This window comes from Phacochoerus africanus, chromosome 10 (genome assembly GCF_016906955.1).
Source record: "Phacochoerus africanus isolate WHEZ1 chromosome 10, ROS_Pafr_v1, whole genome shotgun sequence".
Taxonomy (NCBI): domain Eukaryota; kingdom Metazoa; phylum Chordata; class Mammalia; order Artiodactyla; family Suidae; genus Phacochoerus; species Phacochoerus africanus.
The window spans coordinates 30,368,210-30,393,921 of NC_062553.1; the positions used below are offsets into that span (position 1 = coordinate 30,368,210).

The window sequence follows — 25,712 nt, forward strand, 5'->3', positions numbered from 1 at the left end:
AATTTTAAAACTCTAAGGAGTTCCCATTTTGGCTCAGCAGGTTACAAACCCAGCTAGTATCCATGAAGATGTTGGTTCAATCCCTGGCCTCGCTCAGTGGGTTAAAGGATCTGGTGTTGCTGCAAGCTGGGGCCTAAGTCACAGATTCGGCTCAGATCTGGCATTGTTGTGGCTGTGGCATCAGCTGGCAGCTGTAGCTCCGATTCAACACCTAGCCTGGGAACTTCTATGTGCTACAGATGTGGACCTAAAAAAGAAAACAAAAACCAAAACCCTCTGAAATATCGAAGAAAACAGCCTATGTATGATAAAGATAGATTACTAAATGCTGTAGTACCTATTATCCTAAATAGTGAAACACTAAAACATATCAATTTAAACCAGAAAAATGGACACTCTGTATCACTAATTATTTAACATTGCTTTGAAGGTTTTAGCAGCTGCAGAAATAAAATTAAGATGAAATAATTAGCATACATATTAGAAAGAAATGTGACCTATTCCTATTTAGTAATTATTATGATTATATGCCTAATAGAGTTTTATAACTCTATTAAAAGAGTTATAAAGTAGTAGGGTGGTAAAGTAGTAGGTTATAATACAGGTATACAATAATCAGTAAAATTTTCTCTCTTCCAGCAAAATGTGCAAAATACAAATTCAAAAATCCATTTCTAATAGCAATAAAATAATAAAATATGTAGAAATATATTTAATAAAAGAAAGACATAATACCTATATGAAGAAAGCTATAAACATTGGAAAGGCTTATTAAATGAATGACTTAATAGCATAAAAATGTAAATTCTCCCCATAATTAATAAATTTAATGCAATTCCTATTAGAATTTCAATAGGATCAAGATGGTGAAGGGGAATTAGATAAATTTACCTAAATTAGACAAATTAGATAAAACTAGAAAATTTTATTTTCCATAAAATAAGTTTATATGGAAAATAAAGACTCAAAAATAGCCAAGAAAACTATGAAAATAAACAGTAAGTGTAGATATATATTAGATGAGCAGAAAATGCTGTAAGGACACTAATAAAATGTGGTATTGGAAAAAGAATAGACATATAGATCAATGGAACAGAGTAGAGATTCAAAAACAGGTCTCAAGTTCCTGTTTTCAGGCTCAGCAGGCTAAGAATCCAGCGTTGGCTCAGCTGTGGCACAGATTGCAGCTGTGGCTGTGGGTTCAATCCCTGGCCCAGTGCCATGGGTACAACCAAAACAAACAAACAAAACACCACAGGTCTCATATATCCTGAGATCTATTTATGACCAAGTTTCAATTCAGTTAGAAAAGGAGGGAATTATTTGGCATTGGTACAGAACTAGTTATCTGTTCTGGGAAAAAAAAAAATGTTTCTCAACTCATACTCTTTTAAAAATTAATTTCTCATGGATCAATATACTAAATGGAAGAAATAAAGCAATAAAAGGGTAGGGAGGGACATGGAGAACCAAGCACAAAAGGAGAAGAAATTCATTTTTTAAAAGGCAGGGAGTAACCATATTTGTGCATTTATATAAAATACCATAACTGAAGAATAGTATTCAAAGAAATACAAGGAATTTTAATTCTCTTAGAATAATCACGATTTGGAGTTCCTTGCCTCTTAGAAAAGTTAGGAAGTTTTGTTTTTGCTGTTGTTGCTGGTTGAACATTGTTGAGAGAGGTCAAATAAAAGCAGTCTAATTAGTCAACTCCTACTTATAATTATTCTTCAGTTAACACTGTTTCTAACTTAAAGAGTAAAATGAGGAGTTCCCGTCGTGGCTCAGCAGAAACAAATCCAACTAGGAACCATGAGGTTGTGGGTTCTATCCCTGGTCTCACTCAGTGGGTTAAGGATCCGGCATTGCCGTGAGCTGTCTTGTAGGCCGGCAGCAAACAGCTCCAATTAGACCCCTAACCTGGGAATCTGTATATGCTTTGGGTGCAGCCCTCAAAAGACAAAAGACAAAAAAAAAAGTAAAATGATTTATTTTAGAAAATCTGGAAAACATAATAATGCACCAAAAATATTATTTAGCTTTTTAGCACCAGTTTTCTTACCACCCAGAGGTAGTCATTATTAAGGTTTTAGAGCATACCACTTCTCTTCCTCAGGTTTTGTTTTTCAATGAAATATAAAATTTAAACTTTGTAGATGTTGAACATTTTAGTTAAAAATAGGTATTCAGACTTGGATTTTTTTTTTTAATGAGATCATTTCCATTTGTGAACCAGTTTATTCTTTTAACTTTAGTATTTTCTTGCATTCTTACTATTCTTTTCTAGTTCCTAGCAGACATGGAAAATAATACACTTTTTCGAGATGATATAGAATGTCAGAAACTAATTATGGAAGCAATGAAGTATCACTTACTACCAGAGAGACGGCCCATGTTACAGAGCCCTCGGACAAAACCTAGGAAGTCAACTGTTGGTACATTATTTGCAGTTGGAGGAATGGATTCAACAAAAGGTATTAAATAGTCTTTTATTTGAAGGAACAGGGAAAAAATGAACTTTAATTAATAGTAAATGTAGCCAAAAAGCTCCTTGGAGAAATGGCTGGTCCTAGCACTGGAATAGGGAATATGCAGGATAAGCCTAGAACAACAACTTGTTGTGCCAGAAAGTAAGGAAGTACTCGGAGAATGATGGAGATACATCAAGAGACACGAGACAGGTTGTAGGGGATACCACTATCCAAAAGGGATACTATTACTAGGGTAATTTCAGGGTCAGGATAAATAATGATAGTAAAATATTATAAATAAGTATCCATGAGTTCATACTGATACAAATAAAGAAGGGAGGCGGGAAAGCTCTTCCTTACAATAGAATGACAACTAATTAAAACATAGTAGCAAAAACAGAATTAGAAAAATCACCATGTGGCAGCTGTCATTTTAATAACTACTTCAGTCAAGAATCATCAGTTCTCTAGGACTAGTTGGTGAAGGTTTGAGAGCAGGATATTTGCTCTCAAAGTACCACTTGCTTATTAGTTACAAAGCATAAAATGGTATCTTTATAGTGGGGGAAACCTTGCACCCCGCACCTCTACCAGGTAATCAAAGGTCCTATTGCCAGTAATGAGACCAGCCAGCAGCTTGTGCTTCTTATCGATGCACCAAGAACTCAGCTGCACCTCTGTGGTGCTCTTGCCAAGTGTATAATCTGGGCTTAGTCAGGAAGAAAAGGCAAACATTCAAGCTGAGAGACATTCTACAAAGTAAATTGTCTCAAGTATTCTAAGATGTCTGCATCAAGAAATACAAAAAAAAAAGATTTAGGAATTGTCTCAGGTTACAAGAGATTAAAGGGCTATTATAGTGCATTATCTTGGATTTTCCTCTGCTGTGAAGGACATGATTGGGACAATGATGAAATCCGAACAAGATGTGTAGATTAGATAGTAGTAGTGGATAAGTGTTCATTTCCAGATTTTGATGACGGTATTGTGATTTTGTAAGAGGATCTCTTGTTTTGAAGAAGATACACTGAAATATTTAGGGATATCATTTATGCAACTTCCTCTTAAACACTTCAGAAAAACTCATACATACATATATACATGCGTATATATATATATATATATGTATACAACACACACACACATAGAAAGCAAATGTAAAATATAAAATCTGGGTCAGGAGTATCTGGGAATTCTTTGTACTCTTCCTGCAGCAGTTGTTACTCATAGTAACAACAATAGCAATAAACACCATACATAGTGCCTACTCCGTGCTAGGTGTTGTGCTAGAAGCTTGCTGTGTATGTATTATTTCACAGTATACATTGCTGTCCTCTTCCTCTGAATTCCTAGCACTCATAGTCTGCAGTCCCCTGACAATACCTCTGACTTCTGGCCACCTCTAAGTTCATCTCACTCTACCCTTCCCCTCCCTCCTTCTGTTCCAGCCCCATTGGCCTCCCTATTCATCTAACATGCCAGTCGCCATCCCACATCATGGAGATTGCACTTGCTCGCTGTTCCCTCTCACTGGGATGCTCTGTACCCTGATGTCAGAAAGCCTAGCAGAAATTCTCACTCAGATCTCCTCTCAAATGCCAGTCTTCCAAAGAGGACTTCCAAGACCATTCAATAGCATCTTCTTGGCCATCACTTCCTAATCTCTTGTTTACCACTTTCTCCATAGTCTGCTTCGTGTTTCTTCATAGCACCTGATACATTTGTTTATGGTCTGCCCATCTCTTCCCCCCCAAAAAAGCTCCCAGAAAGCAAAGATTTTGTTTTGTCCGCTGGTATTTTCCCACGACAGTTCTTCCCACATAGATGATATCAATACGCATCCGTCAAATGAATAAAGATTTTTCTGCTGCCCATCTCTTGTATGTCTTGTGTGAACTAAAGCACTCGCATTGATCACATTTAAAGGTTTCTCTTCTAAGTGATATCTATAAGGAATAGAAAAATATAAGCTCTAATTGAAAATTTGCAGTGTTATTTAAGTTCATGGAACCGATACAGGTATTACCCCATATAGCATATAACCTAGGGCCATGTACGTGTAGGTACTTAGTTAGGTTCTAATATAGGTTTGATGACTGAATGATACAGAAATACATACAGATGACTGACTAGAGTTGTAGTATAAGTATTTGAACATTTTTTAATACCGCCACTGTCCAGATAATTAATCTGCAAATACTCATTCAGTGTCTGCTGTGTGCCTGGAACTGTGCTTGGCCTTGTAGCCATTACTAACATTACTCTTCCCCTGTCTTTCCTTGTCTTTTTCAAGGCTTTGAGTGTTATGTCTATGTTAATTAAACTCTCATGCTTTGATTTTATTTTCATATTTCCAGCTCGTATCAAATACCTGTTTGATGTTTGGCTTTCACCTCAAACATCATGTATCCAAATCTCCTCAGACCATGTCTCAGACTTGAGAACTTGGGCTCATAATTCATTGCTCTTCAGTGGACACCAGCTCTGGCTCATTTAGGCAGAATAGGAATTTCTTGGAAGGCTATTGATCCACTGTCCCTACTTCTTCATAATTCCTGCTTTCGATTTTAAATTCTAGGTACGGGCATCCATTTGACTAGCTTTAGGTTAGGCCTGGGCCTTAAAATTCTGAGGACAAAGAGAAAAATATCTGTCTTTTCAATTTCCTGGGAGGTGGGTTCCTCCACCCATCAAGGTTCATACATGTGCTGCAAAATTCTGCAAGCATGGGAAGGAAACTGGTACTAGGTAGCCAAGTAAACAGTACGTATCTTTCTCTCTCTCCCTCTCTCACAGTCACCAAGTGATTTCTTTCAGATGACTCTTATTCTTCCAAATGTCTATTGCTACCTTGCTAATTCCAGTTAGCTTCCTATCAGCCCACAAATCTTGATCATGTTAATTTTGTCCCAATAGCAGTCATTATATTCAGTTTAATATATTATATTGTTCACAGGTGCCAGGCATTATACTAAGCATTTGACCTATATTATTTCATTTTATGTTCCTAGCAGTTCTCAGAGCTGAGTGTTATTATTGCCCTCTTTTATAGAGGAAGATACTGAGACTTAAAGAAGTTAAGTAATTTTCCAGGGATCACACAGCTAGTGATGGCACCAGTATTCAAACAGGCCTTTTGACTCTGGAGAACTATACTCTGCTTAATTCTAATGTTAACTCTTCTGTTAATATGCCATTACTCTGCTCCAAAGCTCCAGTAGTCTTTATTTCGTACTAGATAAGGTGTAAATTCCTCTTTCTAGGTTTCAAGACTCTCTGTAACCTGGCCTGTGCGGCTTGGCCAACTTTATTTCTAAGTCTTTTTTTTTTCTCTCTCTCTTTTGGTCACGCCATGGCATATGGAAGGTCCCAGGTCAGGGAACAAACTTGCACTACAGCAGCAACCAAGCCACTGTGAAGTGACAACACTGGATCCTTAACTCACTATCCCACAAAGGAACTCCCTCTAAGGCTATCTTAATAATCAAATACTCTAAGGTTCTATCCCACTCAAGTTGTGTTCCTGGGCCTTGACTTAGCTTTTTTTTTTTTTTTAATGCCAGATCCTTAACCACTGGGCCAAAAGGGAACTCCACCTTGGCTTATTCCCAGTGTCTTCTTTACAAAGAGCAATTTGCATTAGCTGGATGGTGATCTGATTATTGTTCTTGGTCTCTTCATATATCTGTTTAGTATTGACCCCAGCAAATAAGCAGGCAATGGTTCTAAATAGCCACTAAAAATGTCAGAATATATTTGTGCTTACTTTTTTTAAAAGGTTAATCCTTTAGTATAAAAGAGGGAAGTTTCAAGCTTTTACCCAGGATTTTGCAGTTACTAGGATTTTGTTATTTGAGGATATATTTTTTAGGTTATATGTTTCAGTCTATATTTTAAGATCTTATGTTTTTTTTTAATAATTTTTTTATTTTCCCACTGTACAGCAAGGGGGTCAGGTTATCCTTACATGTATACATTACAATTACATTTTTTCCCCCACGCTTTCTTCTGTTGCAACATGAGTATCTAGACAAAGTTCTTTGGGCTTATCAGACACAACTTAGAATAGATTTACAAGGAGATCCTGCTGAATAGCATTAAGATCTTATGTTTTTAAGAATTATGTCTGATACTAGCTTTTAGTTACCAGTTCATAGGACTATGATACTGCTCAGTGAACTCTATCTAAAAGAAATAACTTAAAATTCAAATTAAAAATCTTTAAATTTATTCATGAGGAGAGATGATTAGCAATTCCTTTTTATTTGAGGAAGGAGGAAATTTTTAAGGTCAAGTTTAAGGAGTGATGATTCAAGTATAGTATCACAAAATAACCTGAGTTAAAAAAAAAAAAAAAAAGAGTTCCCATCATGTCGCAGTGGAAACAAATCCGACTAGTAACCATGAGGTTGTGGGTTCGATCCCTGACCTTGGTCAGTGGGTTAAGGATCTGGCGTTGCCGTGAGCTGTGATGGAGGTCGCAGACTCTGCTCAGATCCTGAGTTCCTGTGGCTGTGGTGTAGGCCAGCAGCTGTAGCTCCGATTGGACCCCTAGGCTGGGAACCTCCATATACCATGGGTGCGGTCATAAAAAGCAAAAATAACAATAAGAATAATAATCTGAGTATATGAGTAAAATCTCATTTACTAAAAATTATAAAGAAAAATTATTCAAATTCAAAAATATTTTTGAACAGCTACTCCGTATAATGGAGTCTCTTATATGGCTCTGATAATGCGAAGATGGAAAAAGACTTGCTTGGTATTTATCCTAAATAATGTAAAATTTTGTAAGGTAAATAAAAAATAATAAATGTGTAAAAGTAATTTTTCTATCATATACAAGAAAAATGTATATGGCAAAACTATTTCTCAATTTTAGGAGATTTCAGTAGCATTAGTGCTCTGTTAATTGTAACAAATACATTAGAAAAACTGCTTGTCTTGATTGCAGTGGTGTAAGAATAGCACTGATTGCATGTTGTATTAGGGGCTTTGAAGAGAGAAGTAGATACTAATTGAACTCTTCCTAACTGGGGGTTAGGTATGTGGTTTTTTTGTTTTAAAGAAATGAGTCTTTTTCTTTTTTCTTAACTCCACTGTTTTCTGACCTCATAAAGAGAACAAAAGAGGAGTCCCCATTTTGGCTCAGTGGAAACGAATCTGACTAGGATCCATGAGGACACGGGTTCCATCAGTGGCCTCACTCACTGGGTGAAGGACCCAATGTTGCTGTGGCTGTGGTGTAGGCCGGCAGCTACAGCTCCAATTCGACCCCTAGTCTGGGAACCTCCATATATAGTGGGTGCAGCCCTAAAAAGACAAAAAAAAAAAAAAGAGAGAGAGAACAAAAGGATCCAAGGAACCTCTAATTCTTAAAAACTGTAGACACCATCAGGCATTTATTCCCTAAACTTTCCACTCTCCTAGTTCCTGAAGCACTTGATCCATACTTAGGTTCTTGTCCTTCCCGGTTGCAATGGAGTGTGTGTCCCCTCCCTGCTCCTGTGAAGGCCAGCCCCTCCCTCACCTGTGCCCCGATCCTGCCCCTTCCTGCCTCCCCCGGACCCTCACCCTATTAATGAGGATCCCTTCATCTCCTGTCTTTCCAGCTCCTTTCCTCATAACTTCTATTAACATTTAAGCAAATTCAAGTTTTTCCCATTTTAAGAGCAAAACAAAAGAAACCTCCTGCACCCCACCTAGTAGTTCTTCTCTCTCTCTTCCCATTTGTAGCCACACTTCTTAGAAGACTCGTCTATGCTCACTGTCTCCGTTTCCTCACCTCTCCATCATGTCTCAACTGCTCAAGCAAGGGACTCGCCCTAAAGTCATCGGTGACCTCCATGTAGCTAATACATCTTGGAATAGATGAAAAGTATCATCATCAATGCTAATAATTTCGTAACATAATTTCATAAAATACTCAATCCTGGTGAGCTTTTTATTGCCATAACTTCTGTTTATTACTCTTAAGGAGCAACAAGCATTGAGAAGTACGATCTCCGTACAAATATGTGGACTCCTGTAGCAAATATGAATGGGAGGAGGCTACAGTTTGGTGTGGCGGTCTTAGATGACAAACTGTATGTGGTTGGAGGAAGAGATGGACTGAAGACTTTGAATACCGTAGAGTGCTACAACCCCAAAACGAAAACGTGGAGCGTCATGCCTCCTATGTCTACACATAGGCATGGCCTTGGTAGGTATAACTGCAGGTTTGATCACCGTGTCGTACACTGGGCTTGCATGGCATTTTCACATTCCTTACCAGGCAGAAGAAGATCAGTGTGGCAGCTGCTGAGCCAGCAGCAGTCACCAAGCATCCCTCCACATGCTCCCTGTTATCTGAGAGATAGAAGCAGGGAAAGCAAACATGTACAGAAATGTGCGTGTGCAACCAGCCCAAGGGAAAATGTGAATATAGCGGGAGTTCCCGTTGTGGCGCAGCGGAAACAAATCCAACTAGGATCCATGAGGATGCGGATTTGATCGCTGGGCCCGCTCAGTGGGTTAAGGGTCCAGCATTGCCCTCAGCTGTGGTGTAGGTTAGGGATCTGGCATTGCCCTCCGCTGTGATGTAGGTGCAGCCTGAATCCCGAATTGCTGTGGCTGTGGTATAGGCCAGCAGCTGTGACTCCGATTGGTCCCCTAGCCTGTGGCTGTGGTGTAGGCCAGCAGCTACAGCTCCTATTTGACTCATATGCTGCAAGTGCAGCATTAGAAAGCAAAAAAAAAAAAAGATTTGTGGTGTAGCATGATGGACTGACAGGCCATGTTTTGCCTCGTGTGTTCTATGGTGATTAGTATTATCTAACCTGATTGAAATGCGTACTTCAGAAGTCTCTAGCATTATTGTTTTTCACCTATATCTCTTCGTTTTTAAGCAAAAATGAATAAAACCCAGAAAAAATTTGAGGTTACATAGCACATGTATTGATAGAAACTTTTCATTCTTTAAATTCAGTAATTCACGGAGCAGACGTCGATTAGCATGTGTTCTGTACCAAGCTCTCTGTGCTATAGGTATACAAAGATGAGGAAGAGGAGTTCCCGTTGTGGCTTGGCAGGTTAAGAAGCTGACATAGTCTCCATGAGGATGCTGGTTCGATCCCTGGCCTCCCTCAGTGGGTTAGGGACCTGGTGTTGCTGCAAGCTGTGACGTAGGTCGCAGATGTGGCTCGGATCTGATGTTGCTGTGGCTGTGGAATAGGCCTGCGCCTGTAGCTCCCATTTGACCCCTGGCTCAGGAACTTCCATATGCCACAGGTGTAACCCTAAAAAGAAAAGAAAAAAAAATGAGAAAGACACTATATTCACTGTATTTACCTTCAAGAAACTGACAGTTCATTCTGAAATGGATAGAAGAGAATTTAGGGTTCTTGTATCAGATGAGCTCTCTTTTCTCATAGGAGAAAGAATAGATGAAATAGAAGGAACTGGTTGCTGAGAGTGAAGGAGGCGGAAGTAAAATTAGATGGGGATTGAAATGTGTATCACCCAGATTTTGCAAACCACTCCAAAACTTAGGGGCTTAAACCAACAGTCATTTATTAAGCTCATGAATCTGTGCATCAGCTGGGCAGTTCTACTTAGGTGCAGTGAAAGATGATCTTGAGGTTTAAGTTGGGTGAGGGAGTATAACCAGAGAGTTAGGGCCAAGGGACTAAGAGAGGAGCTTAAAATCAACTATATGAGGAATTCCCACTGCAAAAGGATGGGTAGCATCTTGGGAGCACTGGGACACAGGTTTGATCCCCAGCCTAGCACAGTGGGTTAAGGATTTGGTGTTACCACTTCTGTGGCATGGGTCACAACTGTGCCCCGGATCTGATCCCTCGCCTGGAAACTCCATATGCCTTGAGATGCCCAAAAAAAGAAAAAAAAATCAGCTATATGAAACTTAGCAAAGAAAACTCTTAAAACGTTTCTCTTGAGCCCGTAAAATCAACTATTACATAGGCACAAAATGGGAAGAAATGTCTTAAAAGCAGCATGAACAAGACTTAAATTTGTGTTGACCATAAATTCCAGGGTCAACAGCATGATTCAACTGCAAATGTTTCCTTACCATGGGGAAAAGGAAGTCAGTTCTAACTTAAGGTAACTTTTGATAGATATAGTACATCGGATGAGAATGCCTGTGATCCAGCTACGTCTCATGCAGATGAGATTGTGCATGAAATATTATCATTAGTCTAGGTCCCATAGAAAGACTTTACTAAATGGCAGCAAGCTCAAAGGAGTTCAAAGTGTCTTCTTGAAGCCTTTATATCAAATTTTTGTGTCGTTCAAAACAGCCTTATTCTTCGTCTTTTACCTTATAATAAATAACATTTTAAATTTGAATTTACAAAAGAAACTTAAGAAACACTCCTTTTGTCTCTTTATATATGGGAATTATATGAAGACTTCATTTGAAAAAGTAGCTCTGCTGCTAAATTTTCATTTTAAAGCTATGGTTAAAGGGGTCCTACTAGATGGACCTGTTGCTTTTTCTTCCAGCCCTTTGAGTAATTACACACAAATACACACACATATGTATGTATATAGTTAGATATATATGTGTGTGTATATATATAAAATATGTAATGATAGATAGATAGACAGACAGACCAAGCAGCCTCCCATAGCCAGTACTGGTAGGACACAAATGAGTGGAATGATATGTTGGTTTGAGTTATGGATGATGAATATTTTTATCTCATCTGGCCATGATTTCACAAAACCAAATATATTTGTATCGAAATGTGTATTTTGGCCTTCCAGTGATACGTATTCATAGTTCACCTATGATCACATCACACCTCATCTCAAACCTTCTGCTGGCTTTCCATCTCCTTTAGATTAAAATCTAAAGTCCTTCCAATAGTCTTGCCCCCCCCCCCCCCGCCTCGCATGATCTGATGCCACCTCCCCCCTCATCTCCTCCATGCTCCCTCTCACTCACCCGTACAGCCAGCTGGCCTCCTTGGTGTGTGTAGCACAGACGCACTAAACATGCCTCAGGGCCTTTGTTCATACTGTTCCCTTTACCTCACCTTTTCTTCGCTCAGGTACCTTCACGTCTGGTTTCCTAACTTTATTCGCATTTTTGTTCAAATGTCACTTTGTCTGTGAGGTCTCCCCTGATCCGCTCTACCCTTTCACTTTGTTCCTTTTCTTAACACTTATCAATACCTGACACATACTTTGTATCCGTTTCCCAACTGAACTATAGGTCCCTAAGGGCAGAACCCTTATTTCTTATGTTCTGTTACGTGCCTGGCACTTAGCAGAAACTCAATAGCTCTGTGTTGAATAAATGACTATGGCTTGGTTCCGTCTTGATGAATCACACCGGTAGACTGTGGTATCAAACCTACAGCAAGATCCTATGAATTTAAATTAAAGGGAGAAAGGAATCAAAATGTTCTCAAATATACTGTAAATCCAAATTTTTGAAATGTTTTAAATATAGCTGTGTGCGCATCTTGTACACTTTTAAAATAACTTTCTCTATTCCTCAAAATAATTCCTCTAAAACTTTAAGACCAGGACCACAGTGCTTTTTTCCCTCTCCCACCTTTCCACCCCATCTACCAAGAAGAGCTATGAGGAAGCCAGATGTCTTTATCAAAAATTTTTGCTTAGCTCAATTTGCAGATTAAATGTTCACTGCGTTTATCTTTCAATTAAAAGGTGATTTTTATGTCACTGCTTCTTTCCTGTGTCCTTGTAGGCGTGGCTGTATTGGAAGGCCCTATGTATGCAGTAGGAGGACATGATGGCTGGAGCTACCTGAATACAGTGGAGAGATGGGACCCTCAGGCTCGCCAGTGGAATTTTGTTGCCACCATGTCCACTCCCAGGAGCACAGTAGGTGTGGCTGTACTAAGTGGAAAGTAAGAAAATATTTAAAGTTCTGTTTAAAACACAATAAGCTACATATATCAGGCTATATCACATCCAACTTAAAGATATATGGAAACAGATCACAGGAGAAATATTTCGAGTGATGTAAACAAACTTTTTAAGTAGTCTCTTTTTATAATAGCTCTAAATATAAGTAGCTCAACATTAAGTTAATATTTTATTCTAATGCACAGATATTATAAATTTTTAGTTATTTGGGGTGAATAAATTTTCTATAAATTTTTAATATAGTCAAAATCTAGTGGTTTAATACAGGTTTTAAAAGTATATGGTCTATTTAGGAGTTCCCATTGTAGCTCTGTGGTAATGAACCCAGCTAGTATCTATGAGGATGTGAGTTCAATGTCTGGCCTCACTCAGTGTGTTAAAGATTCGGCATGGCCACAAGCTGCCATGTAGGTGGCAGATGAGGCTAGGATCTGGTGTTGTCATGGCTTTGGTGTAGGCTGGCAGCTGCAGCTCCAGTTTGACCCCTAGCCTGGGAACTTCTATATGCTGAGGGTGCGGTCCTTAAAAAAAAAAAAGAAAAAGTGTGTGGTCTTTTTAAAGGTGTATAGTCACGGCCAGTGTTTCCCTAAATAATTCCTTCCATCTCTTCTACTGATTTGTCCCTCACTTCTTTCTTTTCTCAGTAAACTGCTGAAAACTGGAATGGATTTAGAAAGAGGTGCTTTCTTGCTTCTTGTCTGCTCTAAATAGAGTAAATAGGTTTGAATAGAGCCACCAGAGACTAAAGACATAGTCTTTTCAGGCCTTTCTTCCATAAAATGAAACCCTGTATGGTTATTAAATAAAGTTGTTCATTACATACCTTTACTCATCTCAAAGGCTCTGTCATCATTTCCAGAAAGACGAAAGAATCAAGGTTAAAATGTAGAGACTTAAAATTATTTGTAGGATTGTTACTGATTATTAAAAGAAAAATGAGAAAATGTTAGTAATATTTTTATATTTTATGACTGGAGGTCTTGTGTCCTTAGGACCTATTTAATTATGCCTTTTTTTTGTTATTTTTTAGCACTATTACAAGTAATCGAGAAATAGAAACCCATCTTTTAAACATATCTGATCGAAATACTCCTCCCCTCGTTTGTTTTAGCTTTAAGAAATAACTTCAAAATTCACTGCATATTTTCCCTAATTCTTTGGTAAAAGAGTCAGCCACCAAATAATGTAAAAAGTGGAGAAAAAAAGAAATGACTAATTTTGGTGAGAAATATTTATTTCTAATAGAGGATAAAAGAATAAGTGCCTTCTTTAAAATTTGATTTCCCAAACCAACAGTATCTTGGACTTTTAGACTTCCAGGCAAGGCATAAAGTATCTTTCCTTCTTTCTTACCTTTTTTTTTTTTTTGGCTGCACTTGCAGCATGCAGGAATTCCCGGGTGGGGAATCAGAGCCACACCACAGCAGTGATGACGCCAGATCCCTAACCACTAGGCCAGCAGGGAACTACCTTTTCTTGCTCTCTTATGAGAAATAAATATTTCAGTCTTTAACCTACCTGAAGTAAAATTTATTGAGTATGATTCTGAGACAACCTAATAATGATATCAGAAGCTTAGGACCGCTTATCTACTAAATAGTAGGACATTGTTTTTTTTCTTTTGTATGTGTGTGTGTGTGTTTAGGGTTGCACCTGCATGAGGCGTACAGAGGTTCCCAGGCTAGGGGTCAACTCGAAGCTGTAGCCACTGGCTGCGCCACAGCCACAGCAACACCAGATCTGAGCTGCATCTGTGGCCTACACTACAGTTCACAGCAACGCCAGATCCTTAACCCAATGAGCAAGGCCAGGGATTGAACCATCCCTCATGGATGCTAGTCAGATTCATTTCCAGTGAGCCACAACCACAACTCCGAGCCTTGACGGGAACTCCTTGATTTTGAAAGTGGAGTATATTTACATTGTGTATGTGACTGGTCCACTAGGATCTCTCTGAAACTGGTCACTTTGTCCCTAACCTTAACTCTCTCCCTTTCATTCTTCACTTTAGAGACTCACCTAAGGGTCTACCTGAAACACAAAGGACCACACGACTTTTCCTGCTTAAACCTGTATTTTGTTTCATATCCTATTATCTTTTAACCCTTACCATCTGGCTTAGAAGGTTTTCCCCCCGATTTCCTACCTGGCCAACTCAGCATCCTTGAAACTTGCTCAAAAATCACCTCCAGAAAACCTTCTCCAATTCCTACTCTTATCTCTTTGTTCCCCCTACACTCACTGTCCATTCCATCCTCAGCAATTTTACTTTACACAATTTGTGTATAATTGTACTGCACCATGTCCCACCCTATTATTGTAGTTATTGACTGGGTCTCCATCTCCTATAGCAGATCAGGATCTTGCATGACCTACCTGGTCTGAGGTTTTGTTCCTTACACCTAGCACAATACCGAGCACATAAATCTGAAGCATGTAACCTTATTGAGGAATATCCAGGTATCAATTAGATGCAGTGGGACTTTACTCACCCCAAGGAATGGATGTTTTAATCCATCAACCAGTGTATTTGTAAACTTGCTCTAAAATAACTAGTAATGTTTTAAAATATTTTGCTAGTTTGCATTTTTGGTTACATATACAGCATCTGGAAAAAATAGAAATTATGTTATTTTTTAAAATATGCAGTTGATTGAAAAAATTAATTATGTATCATCTCTCTACTAGTCCTTTGTGATTTGGAACAAGTCATTTCTCTGTGCCTAAACTGACTTAATCTATAAAATGAAAAGCCTAGATTAACTGCACTTTTAGTTATTTTAAATTATTTTACAATGCTTCCTGATGCATATTTTGCTATTTAAGGTATGGTCATCTTATTATTTAAGAATCATTTTGAGTGGCATAGGTACTTTAAATTATGAATTAAAATTATGAAATCTGTCTTTTAAGTATGTGTATGTACCAAATATAAATACTGAGAATTTTTTTTTTTTTTTTTTGCTTTTTAGGGCCGCACCCAAGGCATATGGAGGTTCCCAGGCTAGGAGTCTATAATTGGACCTACAGCTGCCAGCCACAGCCACAGCCACAGCAATGAAGGATCTGAGCCGAGTCTGTGACCTACACCACAGCTCACAGCAATGCCAGATCCTTAACCCACTGAGTGAGGCCAGGGATCGAACCCACAACCTCATAGTTACCAGTCAGATTGTTTCCTCTGCACGGCAATGGGGACTCCTAAATACTTAGAATTTTAATGGGCAGAAATTTGGTATAGTTCAAATATTATTTCTTGAGAATGAAAAAAATAGCTAAACATTAACTAAGGCATCCATACATTCAAAATGTGTGAGCTTTTATACAAGCAGTGAACTGAATTTATTATTCTTTTTAAAAAATCTTTTAGAAAAAAATAGCTACAGAGAGCTTCTCAAGTGAATAGTAAATATAAGATGTTTTGTGCTTAATAAACAATACTCAAATATTCAAATATTTTAAATACTTTACATATATTTTATGTTCAGGGTGAAAAGACTTTTAAATTAGTGCCCTGTATCAATTGATAATGAATTTAAATTGGTTTACTAGGCGACGTTTAGGACTTTAATATAAATATGGTATGTTAATGTCCTAAACATTGCCTAGTGGATCAGTATATTTCAATCTTATTTTATTCCCATATTTCACTCTTACAATTACATCCCAAATGACTGTTGATTATTGACTGTACAACTGTTCAAAAATACAACCATTGTCCTTGTTCTGCTTCTTACTGGGTGACCATCTGAAAGACACTTAATCTCCATGAGCCCCAGTTTCTTCCCCTGAAACACGGTTGCAGATGGTTTGCCAGAACATCATTCTAAAGACTAAATCAATACATGTCAAGTGCCTCACCTGTGGTAGATGCTCAGAAGAATGTTAGTTTCCTTCATTTATCACCAAATCCTATCTTAGCTATTCAAGAAATATCATGATGTATATTTTTTTCTTTTTTCTTTTTTTAATTACATAATGAATTTTATTACATTTATAGTCATACAAGGATCATCACAACCCAATTTTACAACATTTCCATCCCAAACCCCAAGCCCATCCTCCCACCCCCCCAACCTATCTCATTTGGAAACCAGAAGTTTTTCAAAGTCTGTGAGTCAGTATCTGTCCTGCAAAGAAGTTTATTGTGTCCTTTTTTAAGATTCCACATGTCAGTGATAGCATTTGATGTGGGTGTCTCATTGGCTGACTGACTTCACTTAGCATGATAATTTGTAAGTCCATCCATGTTGCAGCAAATGCTGTTATTTCTTTCCTTTTAATGGCTGAGTAATATTCCATTGTGTATATGTACCACATCTTCTTTATCCACTCCTCTGTCGATAGACATTTAGATTGTTTCTGTGTCTTGGCTATTGTATATAGTACCACAGTGAACATTGGGGGACAGGAATATTTTCAAGTCATGGTTTTCTCTGGATAGATGCCTAGGAGTGGGATTGCTAGATCAAACGATAATTCTTTCTTTTTCTTTTTTATTTCTTTATATATGCATTTTTTCTATTTTTAGCTTTCTGAGGAATCTCCCTCCTGTTTTCCACAGTGGTTGCACCAATTTACATTCCCACCAACAGTGTAATAGGGTTACCTTTCTCCACACCCTCTCCAGCATTTATTGTTTTGATGACAGCCATTCTGATTGGTGTAAGGTCGTACCTCATAGTGGTTTTGATTTGTATTTCTCTAATAATTAGTGATGTTGAACATCTTTTCATGTGTTTTCTGGCCACCTGTATGTCTTCTTTGGAAAATTGTCTGTTTAGATCTTCTGCCCATTTTTTGCTGGGGTAAATGTCATGGTATATTTATACACTTCATTTTATCTATTCCAAGACACACTTTAGGAGTTCCCTGGTAGCCTGGCAGGTTAAGGATCCAGTGTTGTCACTGCTGTGGCCTTGGTCACTGCTGTGACACGGGTTCCATCCCTTTTGCCATGGGTGCAGCCCAAAAAATTTTTTAAAATAAAATAAGACACACTTAAACATCTCTTACATGGCCATGCATTTCACAATTAATGATAACTTATCTAGCAGATGGCAGCTGTGAAAAAATTATCATTGCTTTCATATGAGTTTATGCTTTCTTTTTTATATGTGCACAGAATGATATATGATACATAACATATATATGTGTATGATACATATATATGATATATACATAGTCAGTGTTTCTTGTAATTGATGTATCTCAAATTCAATGAAATACCATCAGAATAACCTCTGCCTTATGCATAATAATAGCACTGTCTTTTATTTATCATTCTGCTTGTTCTTTTTACAGACTTTATGCAGTCGGTGGTCGTGATGGAAGTTCTTGTCTCAAGTCAGTAGAATGTTTTGATCCTCATACTAATAAATGGACACTCTGTGCACAAATGTCTAAAAGGAGAGGCGGCGTAGGAGTCACCACGTGGAATGGATTGCTCTATGCCATCGGAGGGCATGATGCGCCCGCGTCCAACTTGACCTCCAGACTCTCAGACTGCGTGGAGAGGTAATTTCCTGTGAATGACAAATAGGAGCAAGAGAACAAACCTAAGCTTCTGATAACTTCTGCATGAATCTGATAGCATCCTCTTTATTTGGCATCCATCACGTGCAAGGTGATTCCAGAGGAGCTCCGTAAACACTGCGTTGTCTGCTCAGGCCATCTCTTCCTCTGTCTCCAACAGCCTACCCATATTTGCCTCTCAGACTTCACCTTAGAATTGATTACGGGAGTTCCCGTCATGGCTCAGTGTTTAAGGAATCCGACTAGGAACCATGAGGTTGCAGGTTCGATCCCTGGCCTCGCTCAGTGGGTTAAGGATCCGGTGTTGCCGTGAGCTGTGGTGTAAGTTGCAGATGCAGCTGGGATCCTTCATTGCTGTGGCTGTGGTGTAGGCCGGTGGCTACAGCTCCAACTGGACCCCTAGCCAGGGAACCTCCATATGCCACAGAAGAGGCTCAAGAAAATGACAAAAAGACAGGAGAAAAAAAAAAAAAAGAATTGATTACATAATTTATTAATCATGTCACATGACAAACATTTATCGTGTACCTATTTTGTACTAGGCAGGGAACCTAATAAGAAAAGGAGTTTGAGAATGAATTAGGGGATGTGAAATAGGAAATGAAAAGGAAGTGAAAAGAAGTGGGACATTTCTGACATATTTTGATATAAAATGAAGTAACATGAAATAATAAAAGAAAATAAAAGGCTAGGAGTTCCCATGGTGGCGCAGCAGAAATGAATCCAACTAGGATCCATGAGGATGCAGGTTCAATCCCTTGCCTCCCTCTGTGAGTTCAGGATGCCGTATTGCTATGGCTGTGTTGTAGGCGGCAGCTGTAGCTCCCCTTTGACCACTAGCCTGCAAACTTCCATGTGCTGTGTGTGCGGCCCTAAAAAAACAAAACCAAAAAAAAGAAGAAAAAAATAAAGGTCTAGTAAGGCTTAAAAGTTTAAACAAGTCATCCTTGTTTGACACTCAAATATGGGACCAGGTAAAGAGCCTGACATCAGTGAAAGCTCTGGACAGGCTCCCATCCCCTTTGTTCAGTGGAATGGAGAGAAATGAAGGGATTTAGAAGTAAAGTCAATAGGAGTGTGTATGAACGCTCCAAGCAGAAAGGCATGTTTCATTCTGAAACCTGGAAGGTGGCCACTCTCACTGGAGAACAAAGAGTGATGGAGAGAGTGGCAGGAAAGGAGGAGTTGGGGGCAAGGGGGAGGTCGGGGCAGACCCTGTAGTGTCTTGAGCCCTTAGTAAGGATTTTGGATTTTAAAGAGCAATGGGAGCTTAATTGAATATATGTATGTATTACTTAATAAATTATAAACAACTAGAAGAAGGATGAAAGATAAAACGAAGTTCTGTTGCTCACAAGTGCTTTCTGTGAAATAATAAGCAGATTTAGTTGGTGTTCTTGAGAAATTAGGATAGTTACACCTACATTTCCCTCGTATCGGGGAGAAAATAATTTAGACTATGCTTGTTACATGGTATAATCCAGGAAAGGAATATGAAAGTCTTTATACACTTTGCCCCATAAATGAAGGCCTGCTATAGGACTGAATTCAGTGAAAAAAATGTTCATTGATACAAGAAGTATTAGAAGCAATATAGGTCATCTTACTATGATATATCTGCTCTTAGATAATTTGGGGCAGTTCTGGTTAACATAGTTCATGATAGGAATAGGAAGTTCCAAAAGTGGACAGTTAACAATGATTGAGGCTGTAAGTCATCTTACATAGAGCCTTGTGTGTTGATTTCCTCAAATTTTCAGTAGGCAATAGCCAGGGAACTTCCACATGTGTGGCTAAAAAACAAATAAATACATAACACCTTAAAGTAATTTTAAACATTTATATTGGGGAGTTCCCTTGTGACACAGTCAGTTAAGGATCCTGAGTTGTCACTGCAGTAGCCCAGGTCCCTGCTGTGGTGTGGGTTCAATGCCTAGCCTAGGAACTTCCACATGCCACAGCATGGCCAAAAAAGAAAAGGTAAAAAATGACCTTTAAAAAAATTTACATTAGCTCTTTTGGCTAGTTTAAGTGTTATGCATCTGCAAAATAACTCTTACCATATGTAAGTTAAAAGTTTTCAGGAAGATATTGTTATTTTTCTCTAAAATATCTTCAAATGTAATTTTACAGTAGATAATAACACATAAGATAGGATTAAAGGGTGAAGTTACTTTTAGGTAAAATATTACGAGAACAAGGTCACCTCCAGTTCTAAAATTTTTTTTTCAGGTATGATCCCAAAACAGATATGTGGACAGCAGTGGCATCTATGAGCATCAGCAGAGATGCCGTGGGGGTCTGTTTACTTGGTGATAAATTATATGCAGTTGGAGGATATGATGGACAGACTTATCTTAATACAGTGGAGGCCTATGATCCCCAGACAAATGAGTGGACCCAGGTATGGCATTTCTTTTTTCATTATTACACCCACTTTGTTTTTGTTGAAAAGATTCTTTTGGTAAAAGAGATCGTCTCAATTATGTCCAATATCAGAATTTATAGTGTAAGCATAAGAAAGTCATCTCTTAATTAAATATAAGAAAACAAGTGAATAAGCTACTAAATATAAAATAGATAAACAACAAGGTCTTACTATAGAGCACAGGCAACGATATTCAATAATAAATCATAATGGAAAAGAATATGAAGAAATACATATATATATATTTGAATCACTATACATCAGAATCTAACACAATATTGTAAATCAGCTATACTTCCATTTAAAAAATGAGGGAATGATTAAATTTAACTCCCAAATTACCTTTGAAGTGTAAGTTAATACTCAGAATTTTTTATTTGGAGTTCCTGTCGTAGCACAGCGGAAACTAATCCGACTAGGAACCACGAGGTTTGGGTTTGATCCCTGGCCTCACACAGCAAATTAAGGATTCGTTGTTGCCGTGAGCTGTGGTGTAGGTCTCAGACGCAGCTCAGATCTGGTGTGGCTGTGGCTGTGGCTGTGGCCGGCAGCTGCAGCTCTGTTTCAACCCTTAGCCTGGGAACTTCCATATACCACAGGTGTGGTGCTAAAAAGCCAAAAAAAAAAAAAAGAATTTTTTATTTGTTGGTTGTTTTTATTAGTAGTAGTATTAAATTTATCTGCCATCACTTGCTTGCTGAGGTTTGATGAGATATTCTGGCCTTGCTAGAGGTGATAGGACCACAAGAGGGCTGTAATAAATGGAAGGGAGATTGTGGAAAACAAGAAACAAAGATAGAAAAAATTGAACCAGGAGTTCCCTGGTGGTCTAGTGGTTAGGTCGCACTGCTTCCACCACTGCAGGAACTGAGATCCCACATCAAGCTGCTTGCTGCACACCATGGCCAAATAAAAGAAGAGACAAAAATTGAACCACTTATCTAAACATGAGCAATAATTTTTAAATACTCAAGCCACTGATGTTTGGGAGCAGATCAAATGTCTGGTTATACCCTAATAAAGACGGCAGTCCTAAGTTATATTAACAAGTAAGAAACTTGACCTGGAAGCTTACTAACAGAAAAAAAAACTCCGTCTTTGTCTTTTTCTGGGAGGGGCCTGGTACTTTTGAGATCTTTGTTTCCATCATCATCCAGGACAGAATCAGAAATTCGTGCCTTTGGCACAGAATTTTATGTTCAGTTCAATATCTGGTACATAAAAGGCACTCAAGGAGTTGCTTTTGTGGCTCAGTGGGTTAAGGACCCAATATGGTCTCTGAGGATGTGGGCTTGACCCCTGGCCTTGCTCAGTGGGTTAAGGATCTGACATTGCCACAGCTGTGGCACAGGTCACAGCTGCAGCTCAGATTCGGTCCCTGGCTTTGGAACTTCCACATGCTATGGGTGTCGCCATAAAAAAAAAAATGAAAGAAAGAAAGAAGAGAGGATTTCAACAGTATAAGGAAGAATGATGAAGATTTGCCATTCATGAAGTTGTCAGGATCTTTGAGAATGTGATAGAAGCAGAAGCCACCATACAGTATAAAAAATAAAGACAAGAGGAGTTCCCATCGTGGCACAGTGGTTAACGAATCTGACTGGGAACCCTGAGGTTGCTCAGTGGGTCAAGGATCCGGAATTGCCATGAGCGGCGGTGTAGGTCGCAGACGCAGCTTGGATCCTGCGTTGCTGTGGCTATGGCATAGGCCGGCAGTTACAGCTCCGATTAGACCCCTAGCCTGGGAACCTCCATATGCCTTGGGTGTGGCCCAAGAAAAGACAAAAAGACAAAAAAAAAAAGAATAAAAGGAAATGTAGAAGCCATTCCCTGTTGGCTCAGCAGGTTAAGGATCCAGTGTTGTCACTGCTGCAACTCAGGTTGATGCTCCGGCATGGGTTCAGTCCCTGGCCTGGGAGCTTCCACATGTCATGGGCGAGTCCAAGGCCAAATAAAATGATGATGAAATAAAGTTAGTTAACACTTACTGAGTACATCTTCTGTACCTGGCTCTGTTCTAAGCACTGCATTAAAGGACTTAGGAATCCTCTAAGGTAAGTACTGTTCTTTCCCCATTATATTGGATGAGAAGCCTGAGACAGGGAGGTTAGATAGCTGACCCAAGGTCACATGGCAATAAATAGTGGAGTTGGAACTTGAGCCTAGGGTCTTTTTCATAATAGAGATGAAGATAAGAGAGTTGAAAGTGATTCCAGATGCTAGAAGAAGAAAGCAACATTGAAGGGCAAGAAGCAAAATTGGAAGCAAAGACAGGTCCTCCCCAGACTGGAGGAAAGATCCTTTTCCTCCGCGACTGGAGGAAAAGGTGAGACTATGAGTATAGGAAGATACAGAGGCTTTTTAAATGAAGATAAGGATAGAAAAAGAGACTTCGGTTGTATGACCTTGATCTTGTTTCTTAAGTAAGTGAGATCACTTGGTGAAGGGGAGTAGGCACAATTTGAGGGCTTGAGTTAGAGCTACAGGATTTCATTAGAAATTAGGTGATTATCTACCATCATGGCAGTAGTTGAGAATGATAACCAAGGAACCCAAAAAGAGAAGTCTCTTTTTATGAGATGTATTTTATTTAAGCCCTTGGGCCAATTATAAGGAAATCTATTGGCCAGTATTTCAGACTTGCTATTACAGATAATTAATACTTTTGCTGAATTATTCTGTATCAGAAGTAATAATCTGTGACCACATAGCTCTTTGGTTTACATGCCATCTCTCATTACTATTTTTTTTAATGTTTTATTGAAGTATATTTGAGGTATAATATTATAAGTTACAGGTATACAATATAGTGATTCACAATTGTAAAGTTTATATATGCCATTTATAGTTATTATGAAACATTGGCTATATTCCCTGTTTTGTACAACATATCCTTGTGACTTATTTTATTCATAATAGTTGGTAACTCCTAATCCAACTATTCGGATTAGGATAATAAATACCATCCATTCTACTCTTGGGTGGGTCGTGTTTACTCTGTATTCACTCTGCTAAAAAGTGGTTGAATGGGCTTAGATGCTTCAGCCATGCAGAGAAGGTCATCAGTAGATGTGAAGTTAGTGCTTCCTTCAGAGGAAGGAGACCCCAGGCACGCGGTGTATCTCGTGTACTCTCTCTGAGAGGGCACTTCTCTTGCACAGCCTCTCTGGATAATATCTGTGTATTTTCTCAGTATTAGTCCCAAAGTAACTTTAAGCATTTCCTCTCATCCATGTTGTCCATCATTTTGGCCTTTGTGTTTCATTTAGTATAATCCCTGAGCTATGTTTAAAAATAATCCTTGGAGTTCCCTTCATGGCTCAGTGGTTAACGAATCCGACTAGGAACCATGAGGTTGCGGGTTCGGTCCCTGGCCTTGCTCAGTGGGTTAAGGATCCGGCATTGCTGTGATCTGTGGTGTGGGTTGCAGACACGGCTCGGATCCCGTGTTGCTGTGGCTCTGGCACAGGCTGGTGACTATAGCTCCTATTCAACCCCTAGCCTGGGAACCTCCATATGCCGCAGGAGCAGCCCTAGAAAAGGAAAAAAAAAAAATCCTTAAAGAGGAGTAAATACTGCACAATCATATCCCCAAAACAGTTTAGTCTATGAAGCTTTAGCATCAGGAGGGGGTTCTTGTTTAGGAACAGGCGAGCAATAGGCCAGGGCAGCAGGGTTCTGGCAGCAGCTCTTTGCCAACAGGTACGGACTATTTCAACATTTCACCAAGTGGTTTGGTATTATCAATGTTTTTACCTATAAACCCAATACATTTTTTTTTTTTTTTAGGTTGCTCCACTGTGTCTAGGAAGAGCTGGGGCTTGCGTGGTGACTGTAAAATTATAACTCAGTGCTTTGTTTTCTAAATGAAGATATCCTCTTCCTTTATGAAATTAGTATAATTATTCTACTATCTGTGGATACATATTTAGGAGATGTGCACCGCCACATTCCTGGGCACAAAGTGCCTGATCTCTAAGTGAAGACTTTAAAACAAGGGAGGAAAGAGCAGATGAACCAGGATGAAATACTTTCATTTCTTAGTAAATTAAAACTGCAGGAGTTCCTGCTGTGGCATGATGGGTTAAGGATCTGGCATTGCCACAACTGTGGCTTGGATGGGATCTGTGGCCCAGGAACTTTCAAATGCTCTGGATGAGGGGAAAAAAAAAAAAAAAAAAAAACTGCAGCTGATGGATTATGAACATATGCTCCTGATATAAACTGTGTGGACAAATGCAGCACTCCTAATCACAACCCAGTGTTAACTGGGAATTTCATTTCTTAATCATCAAGCGCATTGTACTCATGTTATTCAAATTTCTTTTATTACAGTGCAGATATACTAGATAAAACTTCTAACATTTTGTTTTGTAACTTTATCGTATGTGACTCGCAGTCATTTTCATCCATTTGTTTAACCACAGCCACTATTTTAATGACATACTAAAGACTATGCATTAGGTTTTTTTCAGAAATAGCTGTATTAAATTGGTTTTGGTTATGGATTTTATTTCTCACATTGGCTTAGTCCAATGAATAAAGAAAACCATTAAAGAGTGAAAACAATGACCAAATAAAAACTTGATATGATCTTTGGGATCTATTCAAATATTCATTCCATCTAGATTTACCAAGAACGCCATGTTATGATGTTCTTAGGTTGGACTTGAACCATGGTGTTTTGCATTAAATTTAAGATATGCAAACTTATATGGGGAAAATAAATGTTATATAACCTCTAATATTCTTTTACCTAATTAGTATTTAATTATATGTTTGCTTTTATATTATTAAAAAGTCTTGATTTTTGTCTTTTGATATTGACAGAACTGTTTGAATATTATATTTCTCAAGTCTGTATTTGCTTCCTCTGCCTCGTTTCTTATCTTTGCCATTGTGAGTAATACTTTGTGTTTCTTTGTAATCAAACAGTTTGGGGGGGGATGGGCTTATAGAATGTTTAAAAAAATAAGTTTAAAGTGTTTATTACCCAAAGTTTTGTACATTTGTAAACTCTAATTACACATGTGAATGTTAATTCTCTCAGTGAATTATTTATTGTTTGCAAAAATGCACTGGGCAGTAACATTTTATGATGAATCCTCTAAGATATAGGTCATTGATTTATATCTTAATATAAAATAAGTATAAACTAAATCCCATCTTTTAAAATACTATATTGTGATTAATGTGTTTTTACATTTTATAACAGGGAAGACTTTGTTTTAGTTGCTTCCTTTAAAAATTAAAAATGCGTTCCCGCCGTGGCACAGCAGAGACGAATCCGACTAGGAACCATGAGGTTGCGGGTTCGATCCCTGGCCTCACTCAGTGGGTTAAGGATCCGGTGTTGCCGTGAGCTGTGGTGT

The 25,712-nt window shown here is 38.5% G+C and overlaps 1 protein-coding gene across 1 annotated transcript in view; it reads left to right on the forward strand.

Moving 5' to 3' along the window:
- Positions 1-25,381, forward strand: part of KLHL5 (kelch like family member 5) — a 62,145-nt gene extending 36,764 nt beyond the window's left edge. Inside the window, exons 7-12 of the mRNA XM_047798358.1 lie at positions 2,291-2,477; positions 8,452-8,676; positions 12,196-12,358; positions 17,682-17,894; positions 20,145-20,316; positions 24,130-25,381. Of these exons, the coding sequence (XP_047654314.1) occupies positions 2,291-2,477; positions 8,452-8,676; positions 12,196-12,358; positions 17,682-17,894; positions 20,145-20,316; positions 24,130-24,186 (1,017 nt within the window). The 3' untranslated portion in view covers positions 24,187-25,381. The remainder of the gene's footprint in view (positions 1-2,290; positions 2,478-8,451; positions 8,677-12,195; positions 12,359-17,681; positions 17,895-20,144; positions 20,317-24,129) is intronic.
- The last annotated feature ends 331 nt before the right edge of the window (positions 25,382-25,712 follow it).